This window comes from Nothobranchius furzeri, chromosome 3 (genome assembly GCF_043380555.1).
Source record: "Nothobranchius furzeri strain GRZ-AD chromosome 3, NfurGRZ-RIMD1, whole genome shotgun sequence".
Classification (NCBI taxonomy): domain Eukaryota; kingdom Metazoa; phylum Chordata; class Actinopteri; order Cyprinodontiformes; family Nothobranchiidae; genus Nothobranchius; species Nothobranchius furzeri.
The window spans coordinates 3,365,784-3,381,832 of record NC_091743.1 but is presented as its reverse complement, the minus strand read 5'-3'; the positions used below and the strand labels follow the sequence as shown (position 1 = coordinate 3,381,832).

General features: G+C 42.4%; 1 protein-coding gene across 2 annotated transcripts in view; it reads right to left on the bottom strand.

Annotated features, from left to right (window-relative positions):
• Positions 1-16,049, bottom strand: part of arfrp1 (ADP-ribosylation factor related protein 1) — a 39,333-nt gene that overhangs the window by 10,614 nt on the left and 12,670 nt on the right. For both annotated transcript variants that reach the window (XM_054737206.2, XM_054737204.2), the window contains exons 2-5: positions 15,296-15,383; positions 6,618-6,700; positions 3,660-3,741; positions 3,515-3,585 (exon numbers count right to left, since the gene is read on the bottom strand). In XM_054737206.2, coding sequence (XP_054593181.2) covers positions 3,515-3,585; positions 3,660-3,741; positions 6,618-6,700; positions 15,296-15,383 — 324 coding nt within the window. The remainder of the gene's footprint in view (positions 1-3,514; positions 3,586-3,659; positions 3,742-6,617; positions 6,701-15,295; positions 15,384-16,049) is intronic.

Sequence of the window (16,049 nt, the reverse complement as noted above, 5' to 3'; positions counted from 1 at the left end):
TTCAAAGAAGAAATTCTTGCCTTCAGTCTCCTTGTCTTCTGGGATTGCAATCTAAGCGTTTTCTGAACTACACATACTTTTTCATTTGCTGACAGAACTCTCCTTTAAAGCGTTTTGGGAGACTCTGTGATTTGATAGCAATGGCCACTCAGGATGCTAATTGGCTGTAATGGCACAGTGTTAAACCGACCAGAGTCTGAGTCATTCTGGTGTTGAACACTGTGACCAAAATGAGCAGTATCACACTCAACTGCTTGCAGAGGAATGCCATCATGTGTTACATTTTGAGTAACAAAGACCTCTTGAGGTGAGGCTTCACACATCATTATATTGTTCAGATCAACAGCAACTTTTATGGCACTGTCGTCCCCTGCTTCTACATCTGCAACCTTCTCAAAACTATTTACAAAACCAATGGGGTTGTCACTTACCTTGTCATTCCTAGTTACCTGTACTTTCCTTCTTGGAAGAGGTTTTTGACCTTAAAGGAAGAGAAGATTGTAGGTACTGTGTCCTTCAGGAAAAATCTCCCCTAAAATAAAAAAAAAATAAAATAAAATAAAGAGATTCACATATACACACATCAGACAAGGTCAATTTCTATATCTCAAAAACCCACTGGTACACCAGAGCACTGTGTGTGTGGAAATTATTTTTTGTTACACAGCAATGTAACATCTGTATATTATACAGCTAATGCTTCAATTTTTTCAATCTTAACCAAAATATGAAGTCATGTGTTTGTACCCTGCAGTCCGTGGTGAAGTGATGACTCTCAAAGTGTTCACTGCACAAGCGGGAGTGTGAATTGGGAGTCCAGCACTCTCTTCTTTGGTTGCTTACCCAAAGGTCAAGCCTCTCTGGATCACCTAGAGGAAAACTTCATACAAAGAACTACTTAAGCATATGGGTTTAAAATACTTAACAGCTTATCATGGCCTGTAGTAAAAGGTCTAAAATTAGGATAAAGAGTGATACAAAATAAATACTTTAAAAAATATATATATAACCAAACATTTGAGTCTATTGTCTTATTGGATAGGATATGAACCTTTTAATAATCAATTTTATTAACTAATTTCCATTTTATTAAACTGCACTAGTTCCCATGAGAACAGGGCACTCGGACAGATTAGTTATTTAGTCGCTCCCCACCACCACTATTTTACAAATATGCAAAAAATAAAAAAACGAGCGAGTTTATGTGATGGCATACAGGCTTCTGGAGACTAACATCAAGCACTATCAACCAACTCACCGAGCTGCAGTATTTCTGCGGTCAGGTCTCTCTCCGAGTCCGCTCCACAAGCGGTCAGCCCGCGCAGCAGCCAGGCGCCGAAGTGGTCAGAGATGTGCCGGGCTGACCGCTGGGGAGAACCGGGTGGAAGAATGGAACACAGAAGTGTCCCTCCGAGAGCTCCACCAACAGGTCATATTTCAACCCATTTTTATGTTAAATGCACTGGGTTTTACACCCATCGACATATACCCTGTTAATTATTTTACCGTATTACATCTAAATTTCATGGTTAAACAGTACATGTTAGACTGGTAGTTAGCTAGCTACTTTGATAAGCTCAGCTAGCGCAAAAGCGGCAGTGACCTAAAATACATAAATATAATTTTACTTACCGAAAAAATGAAGTGGAGACTCCTTGGACGCTATTAGCGCAATTAATGCCACAGCAAGTCATTTTGTCCAACAACTGCACAAATAATATCCAAAAAGAACGCACAAACGCTACAACTACTGGTCTAAGTTCAGAGACTAAAAATCGCGGAACAGTTTTCAGGCGAGATCGAGGCTCAGACTGAGGCTACTGAGGCCTTTCCACGGAGCTAGCTCTGTGGTCACGTGGGTCTGATGCTGTGGTCACGTGGGTCTGATGCTCATTAATTATACAGAATTTTAGGCATTTAATACACTTAAACAGAAGAGTGACAAAAAAATTCACCCCCTCAGAGTTGTCATGAGTGTAAACTAGATAATTTAAACCTAAAACATGTTTTGGTACCAGGCTGTAAACATGTTTATTTCTGCTGTGAAATTGGTCTTTTTAACATGGGAGTCAGTAGCCACGTTTACATGCGCATATTTAATCGGATTGAATGCCCATTCAGATTGAAAATTCTGCATGTAAACATGTCAATCAGAATATTCTGATCCGATTCGGCCCGATCGGATTGAAATTTCAATCCGATTGAGAGAGGTGGTTTATTCCGTTCTTCATTCCGATTGACGTGCATGTGCACAGCCATTCGGATTGTTGGGGTAAAACAATGCCCACTGCGCATGTGTGCAACAGCCAGCGGGCCTCTCCGCTGTCATTTGGACTGCCTGACTTCAAAAATGACGGTGTAATTAACAAGCGGCGGCTTTTAAATCCGACAACAAGCCGTCCCGTTTCAGTAATATTTAATTCAGAACTTGCATTTTGTGGAAGTAAAATAAAAATCTGATTATTGCACAAATCATTCGACAAAGATGTTCAAATCTTTACTGGAAATACGCAGGTTTATCGTGGGGGTTGCAGCGCACGGATCCCCGTTTCTGATGTCAGCTTTGAACGCAGCAGCTTCTGCAGCAGGTGATGGAGACACGCTTGTAAAGAACACAGGATAATCTGGGTTTTACAGACCTGATTGGAGGCTGATGTTGGGTAGGAAAACGTCCTCGGTTAAATACTCTGGACGACAGTAAAGTCCGTGTTCGTTAAAAGCACGTAAACGCAGATGACCTGAGATGCGGTTCGTTGATGATGAACACAGGCTTCTAAACTTTCTGAACATCTTCTGTTATTTTGTTTGAACAGATTTTTCTCAACAGTTTCAGCTGATCGTCACATGTTATTAATAATAAGCCACAACAGAGCTCAGTAATAAAACATGAGGCTACCCCCCCACCCCCCACTCCCGCTCTGTGCCGCAGCGCAGCGCAACAGCTGTCAATTCAGACCTGCGGACCAGCTGATCAAGAGGCAGACATAACCCTCCCTTATTTTAATCAACAATAAAATGCAGCAAAGCATATATCTGCAGTTATTCACTGAAGAAAACGTAACTTCTATGAGCTAAATAAAAATATTAAATTGAATAAATGGATCAGGAAAGCAGGAAGAATAGTTATTTCTGTTTTTACATTTTTCTTTTCGTTTCATGGCGTTTGTTTACAATTTTTCTTTCGTGAAAGGCAACTCTGCGCATGCTCAACCTATTTAATCGGATTAAATGCTTGGTGCATATGTACGCACGGCTTGATCGGATCATTTCAGTTCGTGTCCATGTGAACAGAGATTCGGAAATTCCGATCAACCAAGATTTCAATCGGATTGAGGAAATTAGGCACATGAAAACGCAGCTAGTGAGGATTTGCTCACTTCTGACACCAGCCCCTAGTGGATGAGGGTGGAACTGCAATTTAGTTCACTTCCGCATTGGCCTCAATTTCAGACCCACATTGTGGGGGGTTGGGATGAATAGACAGCTACTAACAAAGGGATGAAACAAGACGTACCAGTACATCTTGCTTGTTGGCGAGAACAAGGAGAGGAACACCTTCTAACACCTCGCTGCTGATCATTTTCTCTGGAAGGAAAATCGGCAAGCAGTCAGCACTTTTTGAACATTATCTTTTCATCAAAAAGACAAACCAAACCCACCAAAAGCCTTCTTTGACTCTGAAAGACGCTCTTCATCAGTAGAATCGATCACATAGATGACTCCATGGGACTCAGCATAGTACTTAATATAAAGAGGACACATAAAATCACCTTTTGCCATAAGAAAATATATCATGGTTACAAAACAGAATGAAAACGGTCACACACCTAAACATGACAAAAACTCAAATCCAAAATCACAGTGTTGGTTATCACATATTCATACTCAGGTCTAATAGGCGGACATTAACCCCAGGAGGTATAACAGGAACAAAAGACAAAACTTCTCGTCTTATCTCTGTTTAAAGAAGTGGTTCACCCATTTAATCAAAAAGGTGGATACAGAAAGTATTCAGACCCAATCAATTTTTCACTTTTTTGTTAGATTGCAGCCATTTGCTAAAATTCATTATTTTCCTCAATGTACACAGCACCCCGTATTGACAGAAAAACAGTTTTAGACGTTTCTGCAGTTATTAAAAAAGACAAACAGAAATATCACATGGTCCTAAGTATTCAGACCCTTTGTTGTGACCCATTTTTAACTCAGTTCCTTTCCATTTTTCTGATCATCCTTGAGGTGGCCCCACACCTTCATTGGAGCCCAGCTGTGTTTCATTATACTGACTGGACTTGATCAGGAAAGCCACACCTGTCTATGGCCCATATTAGAAGACACACAATGCCAGCGTAATACTGCCGCCACTCTGTGTCATCTGAACACGCCCTGGTGGTATAGCCTTGCAGGAATTGGGTGGCACTCATGTCGCCATGCTTGGTAGTGTTATTACCACAACACCGGACTTGTGAATGCAGATTATTCCTTGGTGCAACAGAGGAAAGTGTCTTGATCACTGAAGCCCTAGGCCCTCGGGTCGGCCCGGCCCGACAGCCCTCGGGCCGGGCTTCGGGCCAACGACTGTGCAATTACCTCGGACACGGCCGGGCGCCTTTATTTTTAATTGAATTCATTAAAAAAATTGAAACACTTAAACGCAGCAGTAGAGCCCTGCGCGGGACTGTTTTCTTCATCCCGCTCCTGCTGAATTTCTGGCCATTACCGCCTGCAACCGCAACGTGTGTGTTACACTCCCGCCCGCACCTGCAGCGTGCATGTCTACTCCCGCCCGCAACCGCAAAACTCGGAGAAATTATTACCTCACAATAAAAGAGATTTATTGAGTTTGCGTCCTCAACATGTCATTTTATAGGTTATCTGCTTTCACCGCAGCGCTGCGCTCCGTTTCAATCAGGCTGTACAGCAGGATTTCCAAAAATCAAAAGTTATAAAACGGAGCATTTTGGATGACAAACTCGGCACGTCTCTGAATCTGTGTTGTGATTCGTTGCGCTCAAGACAGGGAATCCCGGTGGATACCGTAATGTATTGTATGTGCACGGAAAGCCCCATTTTTAATCTTTTGCGCACTTTTGGAATTTTAATGATATCTTGAACTAGAGCAGGGATTGGCAACCCGCGGCTCTTCCATCCATCAGCTGAAGAAAGCTCCCACCATCCAGGTTTTGATAAGAGTCTAAGCAGGTGTGTAACAGCTGCAGCTTAGACATCTCATGGGGCTTAAAGGAGATGTACAGTTGGATGTCATCTGCATAAAGATGGTAGGAGATTCCTTTGAAGCATCTCAGGGTGTGCTGAAGAGGAAGCAGATAAGAGGAGGAAGAGCAGAGGCCCCAGCACAGAACCTTGTGGGACACCATGGGTAAGGGAGGTGGTGGAGGACTGTAACAGAGTCAAAGGCTGCAGTCAGGTCCAGCAGGACCAGAACAGAACAGTCCCCTGCATCACTGTGGGTCAGAAGGTCATTAGAGACCCTAAGAAGAGCTGTTTCAGTAGAATGAGCTCTACGAAAACCTGACTGGAAGCTATCATAGATGTTATGTTCATCAAGAGCAGCTGAGAGTTGTTTAACTGTTGAATAATAAACTGGGAGGAAAATATGTCTGCCACACATTACACTTATAGTAATTTATAATAGGCCAGCAACATTCGATAAATGACATTACATAAAAGACCACTTACATACAGTACTTAAGCACTTCTTGTTGGCTCTTCACAAAATATGGATGGAACAGCCATCTTTTTCAGCCGCAGCACTGTCAGGGTCAAATGCTGCTTTTTCTCACAGTAGTACTCTTTTGTGAAATGTTCCTCACAAACCACATATTTCTTAATTTCCTCAACGGGTGTTGTGGGAATTCCCAAGGCATCAAGCCAGGCTCTTCTTCGTTCCACATCTGTAGGAATACCATGAAATATCCTGCTACCATACCAGGAGAATTTTAAAATGATTTTTTCTCACTAATCTAATAAGGAAATAGACAAAATTTCCCTTACCGATGGAATATCCCTTTAAGTTTCTGTCAGGTACGGCACTTGGTTACATTTCATCGCTGGTGTCTAAATACACTCTAGCCAGAAACCTACGGTCTTCTGAACATGACCTATTGGTGGTTTCGAGAACAAGAAGGGAATCCCGCAGGGACCCAGCATTTTCTGTGTTTGTGCCTAAACTCTGGAATCAACTTCCACCCAACATTAGGCAGTCCACTTCGGTGCAGAGTTTTAAATCTAGGTTGTCTTTTCACATTCTTTCATCAGGTTGATTCAGGCTATTTTTAGCTTTGGATTCTTATTGTTATTATGGGACAACATTGTAACGGAGTGCCCTTTTGTTTTATTTTTGTTATTTAATTATTTTATGGTTTTATCGGTCTTAATCTTCTTTTAATATGTTTTTATTTATTTTGGCTTGAGTGTACAGCACTTTGGACCACCTTGACTGGTGGTAAAAAGGTGCTCAACAAAGAAATAAATGATGTTGACCAAGTCATCAATGACTTGTAACCAGCTGAACCATAAATCACTGCAACACTTTCCAGTTGGGAGGATCTTTCATGTTAGCTCATGAAGCTGTTAAAGCACCTTTTGCAACTTACTTTATCCCACAAAGACTGGAGTTCATCTTGGCCTCCAAGATCCCAGAACATCAGCCGGGCTTTCCCCACATCAATCGTGCCAACTGTGAAGAAAAGTGGAAGATCTCTAACTGAGGATCCAAGACAAAAGAATTTCAAACATCTGCTGTGTTGCAAGAAGGAAGTAAATATGTAATCCCAGACTGGAAAATCTAACAAAAAATAAATAAAAAGGCATTTGTAACTAGGAGGTTTTCTCCAGTAAGGCATCAGAATCATGAGGACTAAGGTCTCTGCTGGGGCTCCACCCAGGTTTGAGCCCAGGCTCCCACAGTCATGTCAGTCAGGAAAAAAATGAATGCAAGTGAACGGAGCTATGAATACTATTTTCTAATCCGCTTAGCTTTATGCCCTGAACCACACTCAGGTTGGACTAAATAACATGAGATTCGACTATGTCTGTCACGTACACTCTTAGATAAGCCTGCAGACGTGTTTACTTCAGCTCCTACTTTTGTGCTCTAACTCCTCTAAAAACCTGTTTCTTCCTGTCACCAATCTCTGGGTTCTGTGATTTTGTTCAATTCAAATTCACTTTATCCGTTAGGAACTTCGTTCGCAGTCAGACTGTCAGCACAGCACTTACAAACAGCATCAAAACACACATACAATCAGTTTAAAAGACTACTCACATCTACATACACTTAATTAAAGGAATTTAAAAAGGAATACGATAATAAAAGATTTCCAGTTCAATCTGGATTTACTATAGTGCTGGTCAAAGTCATTTTTGCTGGGGCATGCTATTTAACAGGAAGGAAGATGGAGGAAGCCCTTTTGTCTTCACTGGAAGGGCCCTGAACCGCCGACCTGATGGTAGCCGAGTGTAATGGGAGTGGAGAGCATGTGATGGGTCTGTGGAGATCTGTGTGCCTTTTCTGAGAACTGAAGTGTTGTATGTGATGATTTTACTGCTTATCCTATTATTTTATTGAGCATGTTACGCTGAGCAATTGTGAGTGATCCAAACCACGCAGAAATGTTGAATGCAAGAATTGGTTCGATAAAGCATCTACTGACCCTTTGCATGTGACGTCACATCACTCATGTGGCCGCCCCCTTCGCCATGATGGACGGAAAAAAGACCGTTTACACCCATAGAAACTCCAGTGAAGCTAGCCAAAACAAGCCAGTTTGTAGCCTTTTATGGCTTTTATTTAGTTGATTTGACAGTAAAATGGTTTTAGCTTGCTGCGTGGTCGGCTGCACTAACAGACAAGGACGTAAACTCAACTCTTTTTTTATTTTTTATAACTTTGATGGAGACTGAGGACGAAGATGAACTGCAGCGATCAATCAATCAAGCGGACTAGCAGGCCTCAGATTAGCAGTGAACATGTTTTTACCGGGTAAGATTAACGTTCATTTATTTCACGAGGAAGACAGGGACAGGAATAAATGTGATGTGTGTTTATACTAGTTACTGATAATCCTGATGGATGGTATCTCACCACGGAGGCTGCGCTCCGTCCACTGTAGTGTAAAGCGAGACAATTATTAACAATATTAAAGCTCCGATGTATGATTACATGTGTTAAATGACGTTATTTATTTATTTATATGAGCGTCGGCGTTCAGAGATCTTCTCATTCCGGTGTGAGAGCAGCAGCTGAACCCGGTAGCACCACCAGCAACAGAAGCTGGTAGGGATCCGGACTTTTTAAAAACCAGCTTTGGTGTAAAGTGAAACGCTGTTTACAACATGAAGTTATAAATCCAGAGGGGTGAATTTAGGGAAAGTCAGCAACATGTTTACGTCGGTGAACAGCTGCAGAGAGAACGTAAGCTAACGCTGGTAAGCTAGTTAGCATACCGCTCTCTATGAGCCCCCGCTAGACGCGCTACTTCTTCTGATAACTGAACTGGGCATGGACTAGTTGAAGGAATGCTGGAGGAGCTTTGTTTTTGTTTTGATCGCAAAAACAATTTCAGGCTCTACTTTTCCCTTTGTTTAGTAATCGTGTCGCTCACTGTTTACATGCTTTTGCCGTCCACCATGGTGGACCCACGTGGTTAGGTGACGTCTGTGCAAATGGTCAATAGAACGCAGCAAGGATGGTTTGGTGGACCTGAAGTTTGCGGAGTTTACATAGAAAATAGAGGCACTGTTGATATTTGCAAAAATGTGTTCAGTATTGTGTTGGAATGTGAGTTTGTTGTCTATTATGCAACCGAGATATTTGTATGACTGAACCTTCTCAACAATTTGGCTGTTAACAGTGAGTGCAGGGATGGATGGAGAAGGGCCACGGTGGAAGTGAATGACCATTTCTTTGTTCTTGGAGATGTTTAAGTCCAGGCAGTTATAATCCATGTTGAATCATCGGATGGTATCTGTGTCAGTTTACAGAGGGAAAACAGTTAATGACTACACTACCTTTTATGTTTCCAAAATGGCAAATAAAAAAAAAAAAAGTCTCAAATGTATTAAATAAAATGAACAAAAATATAGATTTTTTTGTAACATTACATAGTAGTCAGAAGTCATTATCTACTAGCTGCTTGCTATTTGCAAACATACCATAAATCCTCTAATACAGGCCGGTATTCAATTAAAGGCCGGGTCTCCAATTGTGGCCAGTGTCAGAGTCAGTTGAGGTAAATAAAGGCCGGTCTCCTATTGTGGCCGGGTGGAATGTAGTAACAAGCAAGTATGAGCGTCCCAGCGGCAGGGTTATAGTCCCCAAATCAACCAGCAGGAGGCAGTAGATATTCACGCAGACCTTTATTAGGCTTTTTCTTCAACGCTGTGTAACGCTACAGACACGATCCTCTATCACGCTCCTACCACACAGAGTCACGGTGTCAGTTAACCATGCTAATTCAACCCGCTCCACAGAACACACATCACCTTCCCTGTGGCTTACATAACACTCACACAACACGCAAATCAGCACATAGGAACTAGCAGAACGATAGGAAACACATATAACACAATACCCAGAATGCACCTGGCTTACAACCCCAGCCAGGGGGGGGGGGCAACGCGCTGTGCCAGACCGTAGGTACTGACACGCGATCGTTCATGTCGGTTCATTTCCTTTAATGTTTTCTGTGTTTTATTTGCGCCTGATGTGTATCGCTGCTGTGGAGCGGGGCGCATCAACTTGTCCTCCGACGCACAGATCACTGATGCGGCCGGCAAGCAGGGAGCGCTCCGCTGTTTTCGCGGTCGGTAGATCTGCCTCCTGAGCACAGCCACAGTAACAATCAGGTGTCGCCACCTCAAAAACTAATTTAACACGCGATCGTTCATGTCAGCTCATTTCCTTTAATGTTTTCTGTCTTATTTGCGCCTGATGCGTTCGCTGCATGCTGTGGAGCGGGGCGCATCACCTTGTCCTCCGACGCACTGATCACTGATACAGCCGACAAACAGCGAGCACTCCGCTGTTTTTGCGGTCGGTAGATCTTTTAGAACTGCAGTTCAAAGGTAACTAATGAGGTGAATATATATGAACCCAGGTAGCAGTTTTTCTTTAGGATTGAGAGGAGATGCAGGAAGATAATAAACAGACAGGACAGAAAAATAGTCAAGTTAGTTTTTGTACCTGCTGGTTGCAACAAACAGCCACCATTGAAGGTCATCAGAAGTGAGGAACAGAAAATGAAATAATTATTTTAATGTTTAGAGCAGCAGGAACTCCGAGAGGCTGCAGGCGCATCAGTGAGTTTGCGGCCGCTGCGCAGGGGGAGGGGGGAGAGGGCTGAAGCAGGAACTACCGTTGTTAAAATAAATGTGTTTAACTTTGAAAATGTGGGCGCAATTTTAATTGTCAAAAACTCCAATGAACATTAGTTCATTTTGCTCAAATGGAAATAGAGACCTGCCTCTAATACTGGCCCTCCTTCCAATAAAGGCCCGGAGCTTGATGAGCTTGAGTCAAATAGAGGCCCGGGCCTGTATTAGAGGATTTACGGTAATTGACATCAACATAACTGACAAAAAATTGTTTTTCTTTTTCAAAACATATTTACATAAAAATTTACAAAATAATATAGATTAAAATAATTAACCTGGTCGCTGGCTTGAAAGATGGAAACAGATGATGGCATACTGCCTTTTCCATCTACGAGATTTTGTATTGTATTTGTTTTCACACATAGGGCCTTTAAATTTGCCCAGCAGAACAAGGGAGTTACTGGAAGGAACACTCTCCAGCACTTCCTCCAAGGTCTCCAAAAAGTGTGGGTAGTCTGAACTACAGTTTGGTGCATAAGCACAAACCACAATCAGGACCCATCCACCCAAATGTAGGCGGAACTCCAGAGGGGTCGAGTGTCCAACCCCTCTCAAGGCAACTGGTTCCGGAATCAGAACTCTATGCACTGAGGTGAGTACGACTATATCTAGTCGGAATCTCTCAGCTTTGCACACCAACTCAGGCTGCTTCCCCACCAGAGAGGTGACGTTCCACGTGCCAAGAGCCAGCTTCTGTGGGCGTGGCTCAGACTGCAGAGGTCCCCGCTCTCAGCTACCACCGGTCACATACTACACCTGACCCCTTTGACCTCTCCCACGAGTGTTGAGCCCATGGAAAGGGGGACCCACCTTTCCTCTTAAGGCTGTGCTCGGCTGGGCTTCATGGTTGAAAGCCCGGCCACCAGGTGCTTGCCAACGTGCCACACCTCCAGGCCTGGCTCCGAAGGGGAGCCCCGGTGACCCATGTCCAGGCGAGGGGACACTGCTTCCATGTATTTTTTCTTCATAAGGGGTCTTTGGGCTGCTCTCTGTCTGATCCTTCACCTGGGACCTATTTGCCATGGGTGACCCTACTCAGAGGTGTAGACTTGAGTCACATGACTTGAGTCATTCATTTGATGACCTTAGACTTGACTTGAAAAAACATTCAAACACTTACACCTGAATTGGACTTGTACACCAGTGACTCGAACTTTGACTTGACTAGAACCTGTTTACTTGAAAAGACCTGATATTTTCTACATATGTAGCCAAAGTTTAAATATCTATTACCATATTGACCCAAATATAGGATGATTTTTTACTGGAAAAATGTTTAAATGTGGGGTCGTCTTATAATCGGGGTCTAAGCATTCACACATGCTGATATTGGGGTCATGACACGCCCGTAACAGCAGAGGGGGTCAGGCTGTGTGTTCTCAACAGGAGACAAAATGGAGACGAGAGGTCCGGAGCAGAGTGGACCGAAAGTGGGGTAAGTTAATAAGCAGCTAAGGCAGAGTTTTGATGCAAATTTTAAGATGATGGTGGTCAATTCTAGCCTGGCAAGCCAGACTAAATAAATGTATTATTTAGTCTGGGATCGTGGAGCGGGTTCTACCGTTGCCTTTCAAACAGCTGCTGCATGCTACTGGACAAAGAACAACGTGACGTACTCACCGCAACGGATGTTGGTAAACGAGGTGGTCCGCTGTTGAAGAAGGTGAAAATACATCCTTTTTTCTAAAAAAATAACTTAAATACATCTATCTGCTCTTGATTCTAATAAAGCCCAAGTCCAAATCACCAAAAATGGATGTAAAAGCCGTTTCAAACGAGCTGTCGTCATCGTGTTCCACTCTGTTGCATCATCCCGCCCACCAGAAGAAAAGAGGGCCCTGATTAGCCCACAAAGTGGATAAAGCGCTGTGATTGGCTCACAAAGCAGATTAAGCGCTATGACTGGCCCACCATAAGGGACCTATCACAGCTGTCTATATGTTTTAAACCCCCTATAGAGAGCTGTGATTGGCCAGCCAGAACGCTGCTAGGGGCTGCAGAGGTTCCAATGGAGCGTTCCTAGACCAAACTTTGCAAAGCAAGAATTTGGTCTAGTTCACTGGGCTAGGTCAATTTAGCAGAGGCATCAAACATTGCATGCATGGATGTATTGGATGGCAGTGAAGATTACGTTCAATGAGGGGAGCTGGCAGGTGTAGCGATCTGATGGAACACCGCCGATCCTTTGAGATAGAGTTCGTACACACCCATCGGCTTCAATAGAAAAAATATAATGTGGAAGTAACGTCGGCCATGGGGCTTCGGATAGTTCCACCACTGAACGCTGTTCCTTCTTGGTGTTTCAGAGCTTTTTTCCTCCAGTAAATTCATGAAATTACAACATTTTGACATTGCAATGCGTTAGCTTAATGCCTCGAACAATAATTAGTAAATAGTGATTTTTTTCTTGTCACCAGTTTTATTTAAATAATCGTATTAACTGGCTGGTCGTAGTTTTAACTGCAGTTAGCTTATTGTTAGCTGCCTGTTTTAGTGGGTTAAATGGGCCCATTTCTGTCAGATTCAGCTTTTTAACGTATCCAGCACAGTTTTAAATATTTATTTTTAGAGTTGTGCAAATTATTCCGATATTTTTTAGTTAAAAAAATTCTATTAAGACACAATAATGTCCATTTGTAAAGATCAGAGTGGTAGAGGACCAATGAATTTTCAGAAGACACGTTTTAAGCTTCCTGTGTCCCTGCAGCTCTGTAACTCGTTCCAACTCCAGTTACTGACCCATCTCAACTAGAGAAAAGCTGTTTTATTCTGAGACGGCTGCTGCTAGTTTAGAGATGTAGGTCCTTTAACAGACAGCAGCATAAATCATCATCAGTAAAGTTAAATGTGATCATGAACATGAGTAATTATTTCACGTTCGTCAGCTAAACCACATGATGCTGACTTCAATAACCTGCTGAAGCATGTTACACACTCAGAATCACCATGGTAACATGATGTGTCCTCCAGGACAACCAGAGCTGGATCAGGATGTCTGAACAAAAGAACCTTTATGGGGTTGGTATTTACTGCAGGACTGTTCATCTGCATCTGTTTAATTTCAGTAATCCATCATCTGAGCTCAAACTGGGATTAGAATCTTTACTTGAAGACAGAACAAGAAATTAAGATTAATTAATGATAAAATATCAGCATAAATTAAGAACTGTGGATCAGTACCTAAACAGTTACAGGTCACACCGCTGCCGTTGCATTCGTGTTTCCAGAGGGTCTGATCATGAGTGGTGAGGAGCAACAACCAGGTTGGTGGAAGCTGCAGGCGAGGTCAGAACTGAAGGTGAAAGGGGACAAACCTGCTAGAGTTCTGGACAGAAAACTGGTATTTAGAGGGGATTTTGTTTGATTTGAGGAAGTTTAAGTTCCAACAGTAGCTCTGTAATACCAGCTACTGCAGTCTGGGTTTTTGGCCAAGCTGTCTTTGTGACTGCGATTAGTGAATGACTCGTGACCTAACAGCATAGATTTGTGATTGGCTTGTGATCAAAATGAACATTTCTCCCTTTTCTGACATTAATTCTTAAAAAGAGCGACTGAAACCTGACCAGACTCACCTTTCGAAAAACAAAAACTCTTCGATTCACGCGAACGTCATATTCGGCTTTATAAATGGTTATTTTCGACAAAAATCATCAAGTATGAGACAAACATATTTTTAAATTCATGTCAATACTGACCCAACTAAGACTTTACTATATTGATTTAAGACTTTAAGATTTTTAAGGGTTTTCTATTTCCTTAAATCAAATAAGACTTTGAGGACTTCTCAAGACCCAGCAGATAACCTGTTATAAACATATGTGATTACAGATATCATTTTAATTCTCAGTTCACAGATGGGACAGCTGATTGTTGGTTTTGTGTGAGGGTCTCCAAGTCTGGAAATGCTTCACAAGTTAAACATATCATCTCACCGCCTGCACTGCAGCTTCCATTCAAAATATACTTACACCAGGTCCAAAGTTAGCTTAACCCTTTGATGCATAATGGTCACTACAGTGGACAGGTACTCAAAATGGTTATTTATTAGTTTTTGCTGTTAAGCACAGCTGTTGAAGACTTTATTGCATTTGAGCCCCTCCATTTGGACTTCAGAAAGCCAAGCCAACATATTTCATGCTCAGAATGCACGCTGTCCACTGAAGTGGACATGTAATAAATTATTTGTAAATTATAAAATTTTACAAAAAATATTTGTTAAAATTTGTTTCATTCACACCTAAAGACGCATGAAAAAAATTGTTTAAAAAATCATGGTTGAAGATTTCATAATTCATGCATCAAAGGGTTAAAATTACCAAATTTGTCGGTTGATTTTTTCATTAGGAATCACAATTGCAAGGAAAGTCACTTATGCAGTTTTCAGACCCTGTTTAAGCCACTTTATAAATCAGCCCCCTGGTGTTTTTTCCAAATCAGACCTGTAAGAGCCAGTGTGGTTCTGGGTTAGATTATAATTTGTCTTACGTTTGTTTCCTAACCCTAACCCACTGTCGAGTCTCTATAAGTGTAAAACCAGGTAGTGCACTTGATTTCTTTGGGTGACCAGAGGTCATAAGGTTTTTACCATTTGCATAAACTCTCAATAAGAAAACGCCATGCTGAACTGTGCACTTTACTTATCATTGGCATCTTCAATAACTGGGAATACAAATCCAAGTGCACCTTTCTTCTGGACAATAGTGTAGAAGTGAGTCATTGCCTCGATCTGCACCCAAGTGTGACTAAGGGGAGGACTGGACAGTCACTACAAGACCCTATGTATTCATATTATGCTAATAAGTCGTGCTTGTGTAATGAAATTGCAGGAGTTACCCATGAGTGACTGATTGTAAATGACCTTTGCACTATGTAATGTTGCACTGAAACAAGAACTCACTGTTCAGGCCGACTGTTGTTGTGATCTTTGACAGACTCATCCCCTTGTAGTTCTTGCTGAACTTGGTCTTGGTTTGTTCCAGAAAGGTCTGCAGACAGAAAGAGGAAAGACTGAAGCTGCAAATACACAACCCACTCGAGTACTTTAGCACAAAAGGGCTCATTTTGAATGTGGCCTATAGTTGGAACTGATTTCAGGGTCACTCCCTGGTTTCTTTAACTGTGGCCATACAACCGCATGTTTAAACCCCCCGGTAATGTGCCTGAAGTTAAACTACCATTGATTATGGTTAAAACGGGGGGGGGGGGGGGGGGGGCAAGAGAAAAAAAAAAGATTAGCTCATCTTAAAAAACCAAGCTGGCAAAACATCACATGCAGTGTGTTTACATGCAGCCAGTAACCCTTTTAAAACCCGAATATTCACAATAACCCGGTTCCGCAGGTCCATGTGAACACCGCCAGACCCGGATATGCTCATAACCGGGTTTTTAAAAACCCAGTTACTACACCTGGGGTAACCCTTTTCTAACCCGGTTTGGTCGTGTAAACGCATACCGGGATATCCCCATCAAAGCGTGTGTTCTGCGCATGCTCTGTTCGCAAGGAATCTTGGTCTTTTGAGTAGCGAGACGTCTTGTATGCGCCAGAACACCGGAAGTAAACAACAAGTTGGGGGCAAAATGGCGAGTCGCGGCACAGCTCCACACTTTTGGAGTGACGAGGAAACTAAAGCGCAAACAAGCGCGGTCGCTAT